This window comes from Meles meles, chromosome 2 (assembly GCF_922984935.1).
Source record: "Meles meles chromosome 2, mMelMel3.1 paternal haplotype, whole genome shotgun sequence".
Taxonomy (NCBI): domain Eukaryota; kingdom Metazoa; phylum Chordata; class Mammalia; order Carnivora; family Mustelidae; genus Meles; species Meles meles.
This window is the reverse complement of record NC_060067.1, coordinates 68,435,385-68,455,212: the sequence shown is the minus strand read 5'-3', so window position 1 is coordinate 68,455,212 and position 19,828 is coordinate 68,435,385. Positions and strand designations below refer to the sequence as shown.

The following is a 19,828-nucleotide window of genomic DNA, read 5'->3' as shown; positions in this document are numbered from 1 at the left end:
TGTGTATTAGGGAGAGGAAACACCTGACCTTCCAAGGCATAGCACTAGTGGAGAAGTTATTTGTATCCACCAGAATGGCAGATTTCTCAAGATAGGCAAGAAAATGATTGCCCTTTGACATCAGAGGATTTGTGTGCATTTAAATTGTTTGAAGAGTAGGGCTTTCAGTGCATTTTGGAAGCACAGTGTAAGGAATGACCGTCAAATACGTGCATTTGTGCATCTTACCCCCTTTCTCTGTGTGAGGGACTTAGAAGGGAGGAGACATGGGGTCGTGTTTGTGTGTGTGTGTGTGTGTGTGTGTGTGTGTGTGTGTGTGGTCAGAGGTGTGCCTCAGGGTGTGTTCTCGATGTGCTGCGGAATGTTCTGGGCCTGCAAAGAGGGCTGGAGGGGGCGGATCCTTCTGGGGAGTTTTAGTCTTCATCAATTCAGTATATCTTCCACTTATTTATTTATCTTTTTAACTAGGAAAATGAACACTTGAAAAAGTTCCAGGTGACATGGGAACTGCATAATAAGCATCTGTTTGAAAATCTGGTCTTTTCGGAGCCACTTCTTCAGAGCAACTTGCCAGCACTGGTGTCGCAGATCAGGTATCTGGTCTTTGTCTGCATACGTCTCCGTGGTTTGACAGCACGGTCCTTCTCTCTGTGTTGTAGTGGGTTTGTGTTGGAACACCATCGTGGTATGGGCATTCTTGCTCAGGGAACCATACCACTTGGGTGGAAACTCAAAATCCCAGGAGTACTAAATTAAACTTTTAAAATAACAGACTCAGTAGTAATGCCACTGAGATTTAACATCCCAAATTCCTTGTGAATATGGAGAAGCCGTGGTAAACAGAGTTTTACTTTGAAGAGACTCAGGCTTGGCCAGGCAGCTGTGGCACTTCGGTGTGCAGGGGAGACGGGGAGGGGGTGTCAGAGGAGGGGGATGGCTCTAGAAGGGGCCTAACGGTGCCACAGGGCTCCTGGGCATGGAGGCCAGGGATGTGTGTGTCTCCAACATTGCCTCTGTGCCTTTGTTCGCGGCGTAGCCGTGTCTCGATGGCACGGGGTATCCCAGGGCTTCTGCAGGTGTGCCAGGACAAGTGGTCCCAAGCACGGTACTTGATGTCTGCCCTCCTGGTGGCTGGAGGCCACACGGTGGGAGAGCGTTGGCCCCGCGTGACTCCACTGGGATGAGGCTTCTTGGATCTGTGGTTGCTGCTGAGTTAGGCACCCACTTCCACAGTTCTGCCATGTGTGCTTCTGTTCCCATGGACTTACCATGTAGAGTAAGGGTCCTGTGCCAGAGATGCTTCCTAACAGCACACACCATGCTCATCTTTGTTTAAGTGTCCGTGCTGACCTTTGTTTGGAGCAGATTCACAAAGAAGGGAAATTATTTCTAAGTAAATAAATTATTATGTAGGTTACTTCCAGACTAGTCACTTTGTTTTCTTTTGAAACCCCTGTATCAACCTAGTCTTCCTGAATCTTATCTGAGGGGTCATGACTCTTCCCACTTCACACCCTCCCCTCTGGAGAAGCAGTAGTCCTGAAAGTGGTTGGATACAGGTGATGGGGGCAGAGAGACCAGAACACAGTGTTGTGTGGCTGTGGCCATGCTCTGTCTGGCCCCGGACGCTCCTGGCACCCCTTCCCCACAGCCTGTTCCCTGCCCACCCTTTCCCTCTATGTCTAGTCTGAAAGCATCTGGCATGTTCTGTGGTGGGGCATAGAGACTTGAGTGTCCCAGCTTTCACCTCCACTAAAGAAAGGGTCAGGAAAGTATTCCAGGTCATGAGTTTGAAATGCAGAACATGGTTTTGTCCCCAGTTACATCCACCAAAGGCACTTTTTATGGGGGAAAAAACAACAACCAACAAAAACATGCATCTTGGGAAGGTGGGGGTTCTTACAGCAAGATTCTAGGGCCTTGTATTTTCTTTTTCTGGTGAGCCAGTTAGTTTGATGGGCTTGTCATCAACTTGGGGTGAGTGACAGGGAGCTGAAATATATCCTGAAACTCCATTCTTGGCTGTGCCTTAGTTCCAGATTGATTTCTTTCATTCTCTCTCCGTCCCTTTCTAGATTATTTGAGAGGGAGCATGAGGGGGAGGGACAGAGGGAGAGAGTCCTCAGCTCTCTGCACTGAGTGTGGAGCCTGACGCAGGGCTTGATCTTACACCCCTGAGATCCTGACCCAAGCTGAAATCAGGAGTCCAACATTCAACCAGCTGAGCCGCCCAGGTGCTTCTAGTTCTGAGTTTCTTAATCACTCAGTGCAAATGATGGTCAGACTCCAAAAGATTGGCAGCGTTTTAATCTTGAATGTTAATTCTGGGGTCAGGCTGAAGGAGGGTTCTCGGGGACAGGTGAGGGAGCGAGGGACATAGAGACAAGGACAGAGCTGGGGAGGAGGCAAGCAGAACATTCCCAGCGGCAGCTGGTGATGCCAGAAGGGATAGTTCCTTTGGCTTCCCTGGCAGATTCCCTTGTCAGACCCAACGGTAATTCAGGTCTGAGCTTCTAGTGTGCAGATCCCACAGAACAACTTGTGGAAGGTTTGGGTGAAGTTATATGCCAGTACCAGCCCTTAAAGTAAGGATTGCATCTGTGGCACATAGACTCTCTAGTTAGGAGTATTTTCATATTGACCCCTGGTCTCTGGCTTTGTGCTTGTTTGATTTTATTAAGGTAAAATATAGATAGAAAAGATGACACTGAGCAGATGTGCAGCTGCGAGCTTGACCGTGGCCCCTGGAAGCCAGTTCCTCCTGCGTGCGGCCTCCAAGCACAGACTCCTCTGCCAGAGTGGCCACAGGACCTCCCACCACGGCACTGCCTGCCACGGCAGTCCCACTCCTTCCTTGTTTACTCTCCTGTTACTCAAGTGTGCCTTTCCACAGGCTTGCCTGCTTTTTCTTTTGATGTATCTTTTGTGTTTTGTTTTTTTTTAATACAAATAATCTACATGAGGTGGACCTCATGTAAAGAAACTGACTTAGTTTAGGGAAGTTATTTCCCCTTTTTAAAACACCTTTGCTGAGATACAATTTACATACTATTACAGTTCACTCATTTAAAGTCTACAGATCGGGACGCCTGGGTGGCTCATTTGGTTAAGCCGCTGCCTTCGGCTTAGGTCATAAGCCCAGGGTCCTGGGATGGAGTCCCACATCGGGCTCCTTGCTCAGCGGGAGCCTGCTTCTCTCTTTGCCTCTGCCTGCTTGTGTTCTCCCTCTCTCTATGACAAATAAATAAATCTTAAAAAAAAAAGAAATAAAGTCTACAAATCGATGGTTGTTGGTATATTACATTACTAATTTTTGAAAATTGTGATAAAATATATATAACATGAAACTTGCCATTTTAACCACATTTAACTGTACAATTCAGTGGGATTAATTACATTCACAGTGTTGACCAGCTATCTTGTGTCTGTTTCCAGACCTTTCCTCATCACCCCAGAGACTGTCACTGTGAAGCAATGACTCTCACCCTTTCTTTTCCCCACGTGTCTTGTAATTCTTTAACCTGCAGGCCCCCACCCCATCCCTTTTTCCCTTACAGTTTCTCTCTCAGGGAACTTGAACTGTCAGCCCTGCAGCGAGGCCCAGGGTCCAGGCCCCTCGGTGTGTGTGCTCAGGGAGTACCGCACAGGCTTTCTGTCTGTGCTGCCTGAAAACTGATGGTGGGGTCCAGAAACTTTGTCAGACTAGTGTCTGTGCCTGTGGCAAGACCAGGAACCTCACTGTCTGCTTGTTTGTTTTTGTGGGTGTTATTAGCGATTGCCCAGTTGGTTTTTATTTTAAATATATGATACTGTTAGGGAGATGTTGAATTAGGGTTGTGCATAAACTTGCAAAACTGACTTTTTCTCATTCTCCTTGTGTTGTACGTGCACACTATTTGTAGTAGACATTACCGTGAGGATCTGTCCATGGCACTAGCGTGTGTTTACAGAGTGAATATGTAGACAGTAACCTGTTTGCTGAACCACTCATGTCGTGCGACCGTGAGGACATTCCTTGTTTTCTCTCTGGATTCCAGCCCAGCTCGGCTTGAATGTAAGCCCTGTGCCTACACATTGTGCTTTGATCACCCTATCAAAGATGTCCCAGGACCCCTGGCTGCTTTGCTCTCCATTGGCTCAAAATGGAACCTGTATCATGGTAGAGGAGAGCAGTTCTCACTTCCAGTAGGAGGGAAGAGGAGTGTGTGCTGGGCAGATGCCGGTCCTCTTAACATCCCCGTTTTCCACGTGGTATGCGAGGGGCAGGGTGGCATTCTGTAGAAGGCGGGCTTTGCGTGAAGCAGGAAAATCCATCTGTAATGAGCAAGGTTGTGGAAGCAGGAATGGGGAGAAAGCAGCTGCTCCATGGGTTGCTGCCCAGCAAGATAGCAGGTTGTGTTCTCAGTCCCAAGGGCTGCCTGGTGGCTGTGCAGGGCCCGGAGCAGCCTCCGAGTTGCTAGATGCCACGTCTTGGGGAGTTTTGTGTCCTCAGGGGCAGAAACAACCTTAGAAGGACAGCCTTGGTATTTGAGGGAACCTCAGTCTCTGTGGGTCAGTGTCAATTTCTTTCCTGTCTCTGGTGTCCCCTAAACACCTGTTCGGTTAGGCCTGGTTGCTGCCTGCTCCCTCCTTGGTGTGAACTTCACAGTTGGACACTGTGTGTGCAGATAACTTCAGTGGCAGTGAGTTCATTTGCAGGTTCTCCGTTTTACAAAATAGTCACAAGTGGGATCCACCCACAGGCAGAGATGGGAAAGGAGAGGGAGCTGTTTGTGCCCATTGAAAGGGTCCTAAATTTAAAATTACTATATCGTTTATATTTATTATAATATTATTAGATTGTGATGCAATGAAACTCTGAAAATACAGAAAATCATGAAGATAAATAGATGCTATATACAATTCGATGCTGCTTCTAGATTTTTTTTATGTCCACCCCCACACACATCTTTAAACATGATGCCATAATCATATCTTTACTTAACATGGGCATAGTTTATTTCAAAGCACACGTGCAAGTAAAGTGTATATGAATGAAGAGATGTAATAAGCTTCATAAGAGGCACCGGTTCTCTGGAATTCCTTTGTCTAGATGTGCCGGAAAGTATCTTATTGGTCTCCACTGCGTAGCTCCCAATGTTTTCCTGTCAACTCTGATGATCTTTGCACACGTAGCCTGTTGCCCTTGAGCGACTATAAATGTAGTCTCGATTCTGAAACTTCTTATCAGGATGCCTTTATTACAGTTGTTTTGGTATTTAGATATTCAGAAAATGAGCAGTTTCTGATGGCCTGTAATCTGCTCACCCCCTTGTCCCTGCTACCCTGCTTGGCTTCCCTGCTCTTCCCAGGCCACCTCCTGTCCCATATTCTCTTTCCTGGAATCTAGGTGTTTCCTCATTATTTACTGTTTGTATGTCTTGTTTTCGGTTCATTTTCTCATTATCTGTCTTACCAACTTTTTAAAGTAATATAGAATAAATAAAACTATAAAACATGTTTATTTGATTGGATCAAATCTTCTGTTTTACCTAATTGGAAAACTAAGTCCAAGTCTTGTATTTCCCATTAAATGTTGTGTTTTCTCTTTGTCAGTCCACATTTAGTAAACTGAACTGCCAGGGCCTATTTATTTATTTATTTATTTATTTATTTATTTATTTCTGTAGAGAGGGAGTTGGGGGAGGGGCAGAGGGAGAGAGAGCTTCTCTAGCAGACTTCCAGCTGAACGTAGAGCCCAGTGTGGGGTGTGATCTCATGACCCCAAGACCATGACCTGAGTTGAAACCAAGAGTCAGACACTTAACTGGCTGAGCCACCCAGGTGCCCCAAGGCCTTAGTCTTATAGAACAGTCTTCTTTACCACTGACTTTTTTCCTTTGGACCTCTTCTTGGAGCTTCTTTATGCTGGATTCTGGCCTGGGGCTCTTTGCGTATGTATTTGCTAATCCCTCACAGCAGCCTCGTGTGGTGTGTTGTGGTGTCCCACTTGTCACATTGGGAGAGGAGATGACAGAGAGAAGCAGACCTCTGGTCTCTGGCCCAGAGCCTTTGGGCTCCTTTCTTTTGCTGAAATGCCTCTTTCCCTAGGCTGGGAACCACGACACATGACACGTGCAACGAGGACACATACAGCACCTTACTGCAGCGGTACCAGCGCTCCGAGGAGGAGTTGCACAGGGTGGCCGAGGAGTGGCTGGAATGCCAGCAGAGGATTGATGCTTACGTCGACGAGCAGGTGAGTGTGTGCCGCCAGGACCTGCCATGGGTAAAGCACGTGTGCCGGGGTGAAAGGGAGGTACAGGTGGAAGGAGTCTAGCTGCTGACTTTCCAGAGGGAACCATGGTGGCCTTCACCCTGCTACGCCTGGGGGTGGCAGCAGCTGTTCGTTGGGTCAGCACTGACTGGCCACACCCAGTATCACCTGCATAGGCTGCCACCTGGCTCAACTGCCACCTACAAGAGCCTCTTGGGCCTTGGGGAGCTGCTAAGCCATGTAATTTCCAGAGCCGTTCACATAACGCTCTGCTGCTCAGAGCCCCTTCTCTGACTCTGACTATGCAGACAGAGCACAGTTGGTTGTGCTTGGCAGGTGGCTGACAGGGATGAAGGGAGACCCAAGAAGGCAGGGTGCTCTTCTTGAAGGTGGGGCCAGAAGGGCAGGTGATGCTGGTCAGCCGGAGCCTCTTGGGGACACAGCAGGAATTCCAGAGGGCCTCGAAGCCTGCCTGCCTGCCTGCCTTCCTTTCTGAAACCATGGGAGGGTGAGGTGGAGGCGGAGGCATTCAGAACAGCCCTGTGCAAGGTAATAGGATCTAGGGAGTAACAAGGGAGCACTGACAGAGCTCTGTACTATACTTTCTTTCTTTTAAGGTTTCTTTGTTTATTTTGGAAAGCATGGGGATGGGCACAGAGGGAGAGAGAATCTCAAGCAGAGATCGAGCCTCACATGTGGCTCGATCCGAGGACTCTGAGATCATGACTTGAGCCCATGCCAAGAGGTGGACGTTTTACTGATGGCATCACACAGGCGCCCTCTGTGTTACAGTTTTGGGACTCTGGGGTAGGACCAGGGCTGTCTGCATCCTGCCTGCTGCAGACCCCATGGGCTCTTTCTCATTTCACTTTGTAGGTAGGACGGATACAAATGCAGTTTTAGTTTCAGAAATCTGTTCTTCATTTCTCCAGCTTTGAACTGGGACTAAACCCATAAATGCCCTATGACAACTCTTAGAAGAAAGGAAAGACTGAGACTTTGCCAAGATTGAGAAAACCTTTGGGAATAGTAATTTCTTGATGTATTTGTATCTGAAGTTAAATGTCTATTTAGGAATATAATACACAGTGTTATCATTGCTATTCTGATGAAAATGGGATATGTATAAAAGTAACAGTATACTTATTTTCTCTAGAAAGGAAAATACAGTCTTATTTTTATCATTTATTTATTTTTAAAGATTTTATTTATCCGACAGAGAGAGAGAGATCACAAGTAGGCAGAGAGGCAGGCAGATGAGAGGAGGAAGCAGGCGCCCCGCCGAGCAGAGAGCCCAAGTGGGGCTTGATCCCAGGACCCTGAGACCATGACCTGAGCTGAAGGTAGAGGCTTAACCACTGAGCCACCCAGGTGCCCCAGTCTTATTTTTAAAAGTAAGGCTGAAATTAAATTTATTTTGTTAAAAGTACATGTATGTACTTTTCCAGCTCTAAATGCTTACAGTAAAAAGCAGGAAAGGTCTTAGGTCAGTAACCTAACTTGGCAACTTAAGGATCTAGGGAAAAAAGACGAACTAAACCCAAAGCTGGCAGAAGGAAAGAAGTAATAAAGATTAGAGCAGATCAACAAACTAGGGAATAGAGGAAAATCAGTGAAACCAAAAGTTGGTTCTTCAAGATCATGAAAGCTGACAAACCTTTAGCTATGTGGGCTAAGAAAAAAGGAGACTGTGATTACTAAAGTCAGAAATGAAGTGGGAACGTTATCACAGAAATAAAAGGGATTGTCAGAGAGTGGTGTGAACCATTGTACAGCAACAAATAGGATAACTTAGATAAGTGGACAAATTCCTGGAAACACAGAACCTGCGACTGAACCAGTAATCAGAAATCCCCAACAGGGTCGCCTGGGTGACTCAGTTGGTTAAGCGTCTGACTTTAGCTCAGGTCCTGGGGTCCAGCCCCATATCAGGCTCTCTGCTCAGTAGGTAGTGTGCTTCTCCCTCTTCCTCTGCCTCCTGCTCTCCTTTCTTGTGTTCTCTCTCCCCAACCTCTCTCAAATAAATAAAATCTTAAAACAAAAACTCCCAACAGAGCAAAGCCCAGGACTAGACAGCTTCACAGGTGAATTCTACCAAACCTTTAAAGAAGAATTAACACCAGTCCTTCCCCAACTTTTCCCAAAAATTGAAGGGGAGAGAAGCTTCCCAACTCATTCTGTGAGGCCAGCCTTACCCTGATAACAGGGATAATGTAAGAAAAGAAAATTATAGACCAACATCTGTGATAAAGACTGATGAAAAAATCCGCAACAGAATACTAGCGAACAGAATTCAGCAGCATATTAAAAGGACTATATACACCATGACCAACTGGGATTTATTCCTGGCATGCAGGTATGGGTCCATACATGGAAACCGATCAGTGTAATATGCCACATCAACACAATGGAGGGAGTAAAAAACACAGGATCATCTTAATTGATCCCCCCAAAATTATTTGACAGTATTTAGCTTTCATGATAAAAACACTCAACAAACTAGGAACAGATGGGACCTGCCTCCACATGAGAGGAGCCATCGATGAAAACCCAGAGGAAGCATCACACCCAGCAGTGAAAGACTGGAAGCCTTTTCTCTATGATGAGGAAGAAGGCAAGGTTGCTATTTTCACCACTTCCATTCACATGGTGCTGGAAGTTTTGGTCAGAGCAATTAGGCAAGAAAAATCAAAGATCTCCAAATTGGGACAGAAGAAATAAAATTATTTCTGTAGTGGTATGACCTTATGTGTAGAAAATCCTAAAGACTGTAAAAAAAAAAAAAAGTAAGTGAACACTGTTAGAATAAATGAACTCAGAGCATCAGGAACAAAGTAAATGCACAAAAAATGGTATCTCTGTGTGTTAACAAAAAATCTGCAAGGGACGTTACAAAAACAATCCCATTTACAACAGTATCAAGAGTAAAATACTTACAAGGTAATTTACTCAAGGAGGTAGAAGACTTGCACAATGAAAACTATTAAATGTTTCTGAAAGAAATTGAAGAAGAGGGACGCCTGGGTGGCTTAGTGGGTGAAGCGTCTGCCTTTGGCTCAGGTCATGATCCCAGCCCCACATCAGGCTTCCTGCTCAGCGGGGTCTGCTTCTGCGTCTCCCTCTGCCCCTCCCTGCGCTCATGCTTGAGCTCACTGTCCGTCTCTCTCCCTCCCTCTCTCTGTCTCTCTCTCTCTCAAATAAATAAATCTTTTTAAAAAATTTTAAAAAAGAAAGACATAAAAGGAACCACATCCCATGTTCATTGGAAGACTTAATGATATTAAAATGTCCGTGTTAGCTAAAGTGGTCTACAGACTCAGCAATACCTGTCAAGATCCTAGAGTCATTTTTGTAGAAATAGAAAAAAACCCCATCTTAAAATTCATATGCAGTCTCAGAAGACCCAGAATAGCCAGAACAATCTTGGAAAAGAACAATAAATCTGGAGGACTCACACTTTCTGATTTTGAAACTGACTACATTGCTGCAGTAATCAAAACTGTGGTGTTGACGTAAGATAGACCCTCCCCTGTGTGGTCACATGATGGTCAGTAAGGGTCCCAAGACCACTCAGATGGGAAAGGCCAGTCTTTGCAACAGACAGTGCTGGGAAACTGCACATCCCATGCCAAAGATGGACATTGGAGCCTTACCTCACACCGCATGCAGAAATTAACTCAGGATGGAAAAGGACCTAAATGGAAGACCTAAAAATATGAAAGAACCTTAAAGGCATTATTCTAAGTGAACTAAACCAGACACAAAAGGACATGTGTTGTAGAACTCCACTTTTATGAGGTACCTACAGTAGTCAGACTCCTAGGGACAGAAAGTGTGACTCATGGGGACCAGAGACTAGGGGAGGGGAGAACGGGTTTTTTCGTGGGGACAGAGTTTCAGTTGGGAAAGATGAGAAAGTTCTGGGGAGGGATGGTGGGGATGTTTGCACGATGATGTGAACATATGTAATACCACTGAACTGCACACTTAAAAATGGTTAAGATGGTGGGGCATCTGTGTGGCTCAGTTGGTTAAGCATCTGCCTTCAGCTCAGGTCATGATCACAGATTCCTGGGATCAAGTCCCATGTTAGGCTCCCTGCTCAGCAGAGAGCCCGATGCGGGGCTCGATCCCAGGACCCTGAGATCATGACCTGAGCCGAAGGCAGCGGCTTAATCCACTGAGCCACCCAGGCGCCCCTATTTTTTATTATTTTTTTAAGATTTTATTTACTTATTTGACAGAGATCACAAGTAGGCAGAGAGGCAGGCAGAGAGAGACGGGGAAGCAGGCTCCCTGCTGAGCAGAGAGCCCGATGCGGGGCACAGTCCCCGGACTCTGGGATCATGACCTGAGCCGAAGGCAGAGGCTTAACCCACTGAGCCACCTAGGCGCCCCTAAAATCTTTTTAAAAAATGGTTGAGATGATCAATTTTATGTATGTATATTTTACCACAATAAGAAAAACAAAAAAAAAGGTCTTGTTTATCGTTTCTTTCTCCCACAAAGAAAAAAACAAACAAACCGTCCTCCTTACTAAAGCAAGCAGAAAGTGTATTATTTTCACTCACCTATCAAGAAACCGTGATGCCATTAATACAAATTAAGGAAACAGCAATTTTAGCAGCATCCAGAGGGCACCAGTCATTCTGAAATCCTTGGAATGGACATCAGTGGCTTCTAATCAAGTAGTAGCTTAGAAATTATTAGTAATTCCAAGGTTTCAAAACATCTGTAAGTGATTGAGTATTCATAAATAAGTATGGATGTGGGACAGGATGACAGTTTTGAAATGACTTGTTTTTGCTTGCTTTTTAAAATGTGTCCTTGATAAATAAAATAAAATTAAAAAATCTTTACAAAAAAAGGGGGTGCCTGGGTGGCTCAGTGGGTTAAGCCTCTGCCTTCAGCTCAGGTCATGATCTCAGGGTCCTGGGATCGAGCCCCGAATCAGGCTCTCTGCTCGACAGAGAGCCTGCTTCCCCCTCTCTCTCTGCCTGCCTCTCTGCTTACTTGTGATCTCTCTCTCTCTGTCAAAGAAATAAATAAAATTAAAAAAAAAAATCTTTATAAAATGTGTCCTTGGAGGGGTGCCTGGGTGGCTCAGTCAGTTAAGCAGCTGCCTTTGGCTGAGATCATGGTCCCAGGGTCCTGGGATCCAGTCCTGCATTGGGCTCCCTGCTCAGTGTGGTGTCCACTTCTCCCTCTACCTGCAGCTCTTCCTGCTTCTGCGCTCTCTCACTGAGACAAATAAATAAATACAATCTTAAAAAAATAATAATAATAAATAAAAGGTATCCTTGAGGTGCCTGGGTGGCTTAGTCACTTGTCTGCCTTCATGGGTCATGGTCCCAGGGTCCTGGGATCCCTACCCATGATTGGGCTCTGTGCTCCCTGGGGAGTCAGCCTCTGCCCCTCCCCCAGCTCTTGCTCTCTCTTCCGCTCTTTCTCTCATAAATGTGTCCTTTATTTGTTGTTTGACACATATAAGCCTGCAGGAACCCAAATGTTTGGAAGAATTAATCCCAGAGGATGTGAGGAGGGGTTCAAAGAGGAGGTTTCTATTGATGTTGTTAAGTATCAAACAGCTCTGGACTGAGTTCTGTACTAAAAGAAATGACTGCCTTTCCTAATATCTAGCTCATTGAAAATCTTTTTTTATTTTAAGATTTTATTTTAAGTAGGCATCATACCCAGCATGGAGCCCAGCGCAGGGCTTGAACTCAAGAGCCCAAGAGCAAGAGCTGAGCTGAGATCAAGGGTTTGGATGCTCAGCTGATGGAATCATTTTTTACAAGACCAGTGCTCTAACCCCTGAGCTATAGAGCCACCAAAATCATTTTTTAAACGTGCGACCGTAATTGCTGCTTGTAAGAGGAGAATGTTTTTCCTGAAAGCTGTGGACATACATGACGTAAAGGGAGAGCTAGCCCCAGCACTGAGTCTTCCATCCAGGGAGATGGTACACGTTTCTGTGTTTTAGTTGTGTGTTCTGTTCTGTCTGATGGTTTCATAGTTTATTCCCTTCCTGTCAAGTTTACCCCTGGGGCTTCTGGGGTCGGGGCTGTCCAGCTGTTGGCATTCCACCCAGTGCCCTGAGTCCACGTCTTCTACGAGTAGCTTTGTCTTAGCTTCTGGCGTTTGCACTGTTGGTTTGGTTTTAGTTAGAGCCCTTGTCTTGTCACGAGGGCGTAGCGGGCAGCTCTGTCTGCTGCTCTGGCTTCACGGGGATGACTGGGCATGCGTCCCGTGAGTATTGAGGAGTTTTTAGCAAATTAAGGAAGTCCCTTTTTTCTCACTTAAGTTACGATTTTTATAAAAAACAGGAATTGATATTGAATTTGATTATATGGTTTTCTTCCATGTGTTTTTCTCTATCAAGTAAGACATTAGGTTTCCTAATTTTGAGACATGCTTGCATTCCTGGGATTAAAGCCTACTAGATTATGATATATATTCTATTAATTCATTATTAGATTTAAGTTGCTAATACTTTATTTAGGATTTTGGGGTTTGTATTCTGAGGCATCATTGAGTATTTGTCTTTGAGGCCTTGTCTGTTTTGTATGAAGGTTATGCTAGTCCCATAGAATGCATTTAGAAACTTTCCATGTTTTAAGTTTTTTTTTCCATAAAGGGATTGATAGAATCCATCCTAAAACCTAGGGCATGATCTGTCTTTACAAGGAGGAGAAATGAGGACTATGGGTCTTGTACCACCTTTCAGTCCATATTAAACTTTGTCATCTGTTTTGGGTTTCCTCCCTCTTGAGTGAGTTCCACAATTGATGTTTGCCTAGAAGATTGTCCACATTGTGGAGACTAGGGATGATGAGCTTGTGCTCAGAGGGGAGTGATGAAAGTCGGGGGAGTGGTGGCTGTGGAGAGCTGCTGTGCTCCTCGGCCTGCCTTCCTGGCCCGCTTTGCTGAGAGAGCATCTTCTATGCCAGAAGGAAATGCCATGCCCTCGGCCAGGAGGGCAGCGAAGGGCAGGGACCTCCGAGCCATGGAGATGTCCACAGAAGCCAGAGTCTGGGTTGTTCGGTGCCATCTCAAGAGCTATCTAATGTTGACGCAGCTTTTCAAACTTGTTGGGCAGGCTCAGCAGAATAGCCCATAAACCCCTGGCTCGTAGCATTTCTGTGCAGGTGAAAGTCTACATTGCATAGATCCTTCCCTCTGTGGGTTAAAGGAAACCTCTGCCCATATGTGTCCTGCCTCATGCCCACTTTGTCGGCAGGGCCTTTTTTCCCTGGGCCCGCCCAGGACAGAATCTGGAGAACCAGTGTTTGGGGATTTATTGAACACATTTGCTTCATCTTCCCAATAATTTTTGCTTTTACTTTACTTTCTTCCTGCTTTATTGGTTTCTTATGTTGGTTTGTTTCTTTGGCTTCTTGTGTGGAACACACACGTTTCAGTCTTCCTCTGTTTTGTTCTCTCATAAACGCATTGAAATCTGTACGTGTTTGTCTATGTGTTGGATACATCTTCTGTAATTGATTTGCAGGGCTTTCATTGTCAATGATTTCCATGGACTGTAATTTCAACTTTGATTTCTTCTCTCCTAGTTTAAACTACATAAATTTTATTTCAAATGCATGATTTTTTTTTTTAAATTACTCTTGTTTTGGAGGGTTTATTGGTAGCATTTTCTTGCCTGTGGGATTAAATATGTCCCCTCTTTTTTTTCCTAATAATTTAGAAGATACATATCTCATATTTCTCTTGTTAGGAATTATTCTTAAGTTTTCAGTAATTATAAGAACACATATAGATAAACATCAAGATTTAATCGTTTCATAGCCTCTCGCACCTCAGTAAAACTATACCTTGAACCCATTCTTAATTCCCTATTCCTCTCAAAGTGGTTTCTTTTTTAATTGTGGTAAAATGCACATAACAGAAAACATACCATTTTAACCATTGCTCAGAGTCCAGTTCAGTGACAGCAAGTCTGTTCCCATGGTCGTGTGCCCGCCCTCCCCCCTCCCTGACTCCCCCTTGTCCTCCAGCCCCTGGCTCCCTATATACCTGCTGTCTCTCTGCCTCTGTCTCTGCTAGGGGCCCCGTGGGCATGAAGTCATGCACAGTCTGCAGCTCAGGCTGCTTGGGGCTCTTCACGTACACTCACACATCTTCACACTTTATCTCGGGCACAGGCCAGTACAGGCTGAATGCTCACTTACCGCAAGGACAGCTTCAGCTCTGGGACCTTCAGTTCTTTTTTAAGTGTGCACTCCTCCATGTTTCCCACGCGAGCAGAACCTGTGAGTGAGGTGGGGCGCCGGGGCCACAAGTCTGTGTCGTGCCTTCCTCGTCTGCAGGGGGAATGACTCGGGTACCGTTTCTGAGGTCTCCCATCACAGAAGCCTTGCTGGCTCTTGCTGGCACTAAGGTTTTGTTGTTTGCATCTCCTTCCTAGATGACAATGAAAACCAAACAGCGCATGCTGACAGAGGACTGGGAGCTTTTCAAACAGAGGCGATTCATTGAGGAGCAGGTGAGGCTTGGGGGGCGGGGGGCTGTGCGCCTGCGCAGGGTAAAACACCATTCCGAGGCCACACTGTGGGTCTGCTCCTAACTAGTCTCCCTTATCCATTTCCTTCTCTTCTGTATTTCTCAAGGAAAATCCCATTTATCAAGTGACTACACTAGCCCACAGCCACCCAAGTCCCTGGTATCTGGTCTTGGAAGCAGCTGGTGCCGTCAAGTCACAGAACTGGAAGCCAGCCTGCTCCCCTCAGGCCCAATTCACAGGCCTCCCCACATGAGCCTGGGCCGAGCTTTCAATGTAGCTGCTGACAACACAGCTCGCTCCTTCCTTCCCTACAGACTTCCATACCCCTCTGCACCTCCCTGTGGCTGACTGGGAGCCTTGCCCGGATGGCCTCAGGGCACTCGACTTTGGAAACTTGACTCCCTTGATTCTTCTTCATAAGCTGGCATCTGTGTCTCCCCCTTCCTCAGGCATTGGTGTCCCTTCCCCCATTTTGGTGTCCTTGCCCCTGTGGTCTCCACCCACACTGGGCTTGCTCACTGGCTCTCACCCCCCAACCCTTCCTGTGTGGCGTCTAGCCTATCAGATGGCCCTTCTAGCACCACCCGTCCCGTTGCCAGAGCTGGTCTGTAGGTTTCTTCTCTGCAATCCAGATGCTTGTCTTGTCGACTGGTAGGTAGCTCCTGGATCTGCACCCTTCACGTGCCAGTCCTTGTTCCTGCAGTGGGTGTCCTCCGCAGCTGGCCATCCTCCCACCTGCCTGCTTCTGTCATGTGTCACAAATGCCTTTTAACTCATGGGCCATCTAATGCTGCAGCTCTGCGTGTGCCGGCCTATGTGCCTCCAGGCTATTCTGTTGGGCACGCCCCCCCCAACCTCTGTCCCATCCCCCAAGACTCCCTCCTGCTCAGCCCAGGGTCAGCCAGGCCTTCCAGAAACTTCCAGAGGTGTTTCAGTGATGCCTGGCTCGGTGCTCTGCTCCTGACCTGGATGCCCTCTTTGCCTGTGACAGCATTACCAACAGTGCTTCCTCTGGGCCCTATGTGGGCCCAGTGCCCTGCTGCTTTTCTGCCAGGGCACCTCCCACATCATGGTTTCCTCTTCCAGGGTCTAAGCCCCTGGGGGGCTGCGGTTTAGCTCTGCGCTCCTGGTCCCTAGTGAGAACCGAGCACACAGCTGATTCCAGGTAAAGGCTGGGTGTCTGTTGGTAAGGCACCAGCCAGGGCTTCCTGCTCCTTGGCCTTTGTGAGGCTCAGGCCAGTGGCTGCCATGCATTTCAGGTCTGCCCCTTCCCAGCCCTGTCCCATTCCAGGAAACTGTGGTCACTGGCTTCTGAATGAGCATGGCACCCAGTACCATGATTACGGAGAAGCTGGACCACATGTCTGGGGCATGTCTTGCAAAGTTAACCTCTCGTTTGATGGTTTCCTCTAGCTGACCAACAAGAAGGCAGTCACTGGCGAGAACAACTTCACGGACGCCATGAGGCACATGCTGTCATCCCGGCTCAGCATGCCCGACTGCCCCAACTGTAACTACAGGAGAAGGTGAGCCTGCGAAGTTGTGTGGGCACGGTGGGCCTGTGGGAGCCAGAGTCTTGGCCCGGGCGCCAAGCCCGACAGAGCTCCATCTGAGCTCTCTCGGCTCTCTGGGTAACTGTCCTTCGTTCCCACTCAGATGTGCTTGTGATGACTGCAGCCTCTCACACATCCTCACTTGTGGTGTCATGGACCCCCCCGTCACTGGCGACATCCACAGTCACCAGCTGCCCCTCCAAGTGGATTCCGCTCCTGACTATCTCTCTGAGATGCGTCCACCTAGCGTGTCCTCAGCAAGCTCAGGGTCAGGCTCCAGCTCTCCCATTACAATTCAGCAACATCCCAGACTCATCCTCACAGACAGTGGCTCTGCACCAACTTTGTAAGTTGTGACTTTGTAATAAGATTTCAGAAATTTACGTAACCCAATGATGAGAAATATGGACAGTAATGTCTACAGAAGTACGGATATCATTATAGTGCTTTTTAAGAAAAAGGATCCTTCATTTTTTAAGCAACTTTTAAAATATGAAATCAATAAACCCAAACTTTGACACTATTTCATTACATGAAAAAAAAATATGGTAAATTTATAAATGCCAGTAAAGAAAAAGCCATGTTGGTATGCAGGGAAGTGTCTCTTCAGTTCTGGCTTCATGTTTCCCATTTCGTTTGAGGGTGATCAGCCCGAAGTTCATTCCGCCTCATTGTCCGTTCAGCATTCATGCTTATTCCATGTCTTGCTAAAAACTCAGAAGATCACTTTAGCAAGCGATTGAAAGGCTCTGTTTTCCATGTTCCCACATTATCTAGAAGTACATTTTGTATGAGCGAGGGGGCTGTGCGGTCGTCGCCAGTTCATACTGTAGGTGAGTGGCCTCATGTTTTTTCAGAGTTGTGACCCTGTCATTTGTTGAGGCTTTCCTTTCGAACTTCTGGACGGGTTGCACATGGATGTGTGTCTTTATTTTATTTAGGTAAACTTAGGCTTGCATTTTGCTTATCATAGAGCGTGCGGGTGTCAGGAGCCCTGTGGAGGTGATGGCCGCCAGCGTGGTTCCCCATGGGAGGGATTGTGGCCCTGGCCTCAGGCTACTCAGCGTCTCTCAGATTGCTCACCATCCCCATCTGGATTTCTCCTGACAACTCTGAGGCTTTTCTTCAGAGTCTTGCAGTCCTCAGTATGGATCTGGTCTCAAAACACAAAATAATTCTAAAGGGATTGACCTGAATGCCGTGACTGCTTTGAGTTCGAGCTGCTTTCTAGACCTGGCTGGATACCCTGTGCTCTCTCTGGGGCCTGTGAGGGAGGGTCAAGGGTTTCCCAGCTAGCTGTTTGGCAACCTCTAACTAAAACAGACTGAAATTAAACATATACGGTGTTTAAATAAACTTTTTAAAAATTTATATTGGAAAAGCCCATCCCTGCTACTGTGTCACACTGATGTCAGGTGTGGGCTCCTGCGCTCGCTATGTTGTGCAGTGGAGGAAGTGTGCTGGGGCACCTTTGTGGGCCAAGACTGCCTGCAGCTGTGCTGGACCTCTGGTCCTTCAGCAGCTAGGATTAATGTCTTCCAAACATGAACTGCGAGGACTTGAAAGCCTCCGTTGTTACCTTTGGTTTGTGTCATCTCTTTCTTGGTGTCAGCACTAAGTCGGTTGGGAGAATCGTGTCCCTGGAGTCTCTGTGCCACAGGTCTCAAGGTTCTTGGGGGCCCTAAGGGAGCTGCAGCCTGCCTTCATTACACTGAGCAAATGACTCAATCACCTCATGTCATCTGTGACTCGTGGTGGTGGTGATGTTTCAGGAATGGGTATGAGTGTTGGCCAAGGCCACACGTTCCATCACCTTAGGTGCTGTGGGCCTCAGGAGACCTGAGCAGCCTTCACCTGGTGGGTGCTGTGGGTGCTCCGTGGTGAGCTCCAGGTTACGGCATTTTGTATTCCCTCTTTTTCCAAAAATGGGAAGGACATCTGAGTTGAGCAGTTCTGGACACTACTAAATCCGAAAGATCACCAGTTTGTAGGATTTTTCCTTTTGGAAGTTTTTGTATGCAGAACTGAAGACAGACTGAGAGGCATGTTTATGGTCACAGCGGGGTGACCACGAATGGTCTGTGTGTGCCCTGCACAGTCTGCCCTGATGTGGAGACTGTGTGCCTGCCCTTGTCACACCAGAAAAGCCTATGTTTGAAGTGTCTTTCATTGGCTACAGCCTTGAAATTTGCTTACTAGGTTTTTTTTTTTTTTAAGTAAATCTTCCATTTGCCCATTGTTTAGATGTCTTGTTAAAGCTGATATTTAATTCAGATCATTCAGATCATGAGTGACTTGTCGAGAGCAGGCCTTGTAGTAAAAAACTTTTAGTATTTTGTCACCTAAGTGCCTTTAAAGTTTTGTTCAACTGGCTACGTCTGAAATTTTGGTGGTTCTTTGTACCCCCTTTAATTTTAATAAAAAATTAATTGTGTCTGCTAGGAAATGGCAGCAAACAGTTGTACACTGAGGTACTTCAGGCCCAATGGAAATGCAGTAATAATTAATCCGATTAAATTTTGGCAATTTCCCAGATATTTTTCTTCTTTTGGTGTTTGTTTTCCATTCTTCTGTATAGCACAGATGGTAATCTTTCAGGCATTTCCCCCGGTGTTCAGGTTACCAGGAGATGTTACCAACTGTGCGTGGTGCTCAGTGTAATATTCCCACAAACCAGAACAGTCTGTAAAGGCAGCGTCGGGCTCCGTGGGCGGTGTACTCCCTGTCCCCGGGTGAGCAGCCTTGTGGTGACCGTCTCTGCCTGTCTCAGTTGTAGTGATGATGAAGACGTTGCACCGTTGTCAGCTAAATTTGCTGATATTTATCCACTGAGTAACTACGATGATACCGAGGTGGTGGCCAGTATGAATGGAATCCACAGCGAGCTGAACGGTGGCGGGGAAAACATGGCCTTGAAAGATGAGGTATGGATACCACTTCTTCACAGTGACAAGAGATGGCATCAAGTGGTGATCTGGTGTCTTGTTTGTTTTCGTTCTTCCCCGTTGAAAAGTATAAATTACGAAGGTTGTTTTTGAAGTCCCCTCAGGTAAGCAGTACCAGCAGTAGCTCTTCAGAGGCCGACGATGAGGAGGCAGACGGCGAGAGCAGCGGGGAGCCACCGGGAGCACAAGAGCAAGACGGAGCTCTAGGCAGTGGGAGTCCCAGGAAAGAGGAGAGGAAAGCGGACAGTCCACCCCCATCTTACCCTACTCAGCAGGTATGATTTCATTTTCCCAAACTTTATGTTTCACTGAGGGTGTCTGTCTTTGTGTATATATTTCTCTAAACATGAGCATTATTGAATGCAAAATTGTGTTACCTTGAATAGCTTCTAAAAATTAGAACTGGAGAGGATTGAGGCCCACTGATATAATACACAAACATGGTCCCTCACCCTGTTTTCATCTTGTTCCTCTTGCTTGAATCCATTCAACGGTCTCGATTTTGCAGCATCCCAGAGTCGCTCCAGACAGTTAGCTGTCGTAGAGGGTTTTT

The 19,828-nt window shown here is 46.6% G+C and overlaps 1 protein-coding gene across 3 annotated transcripts in view; it reads left to right on the top strand.

The window, feature by feature from the left end:
• FAM193A (family with sequence similarity 193 member A) overlaps window positions 1–19,828 on the top strand; it is a 159,261-nt gene that overhangs the window by 100,506 nt on the left and 38,927 nt on the right. For all 3 annotated transcript variants that reach the window (XM_045997105.1, XM_045997106.1, XM_045997104.1), the window contains 7 exons: window positions 469–593; window positions 6,091–6,238; window positions 14,682–14,759; window positions 16,191–16,303; window positions 16,434–16,676; window positions 19,101–19,254; window positions 19,371–19,550. In XM_045997105.1, the coding sequence (XP_045853061.1) occupies window positions 469–593; window positions 6,091–6,238; window positions 14,682–14,759; window positions 16,191–16,303; window positions 16,434–16,676; window positions 19,101–19,254; window positions 19,371–19,550 (1,041 nt within the window). The remainder of the gene's footprint in view (window positions 1–468; window positions 594–6,090; window positions 6,239–14,681; window positions 14,760–16,190; window positions 16,304–16,433; window positions 16,677–19,100; window positions 19,255–19,370; window positions 19,551–19,828) is intronic.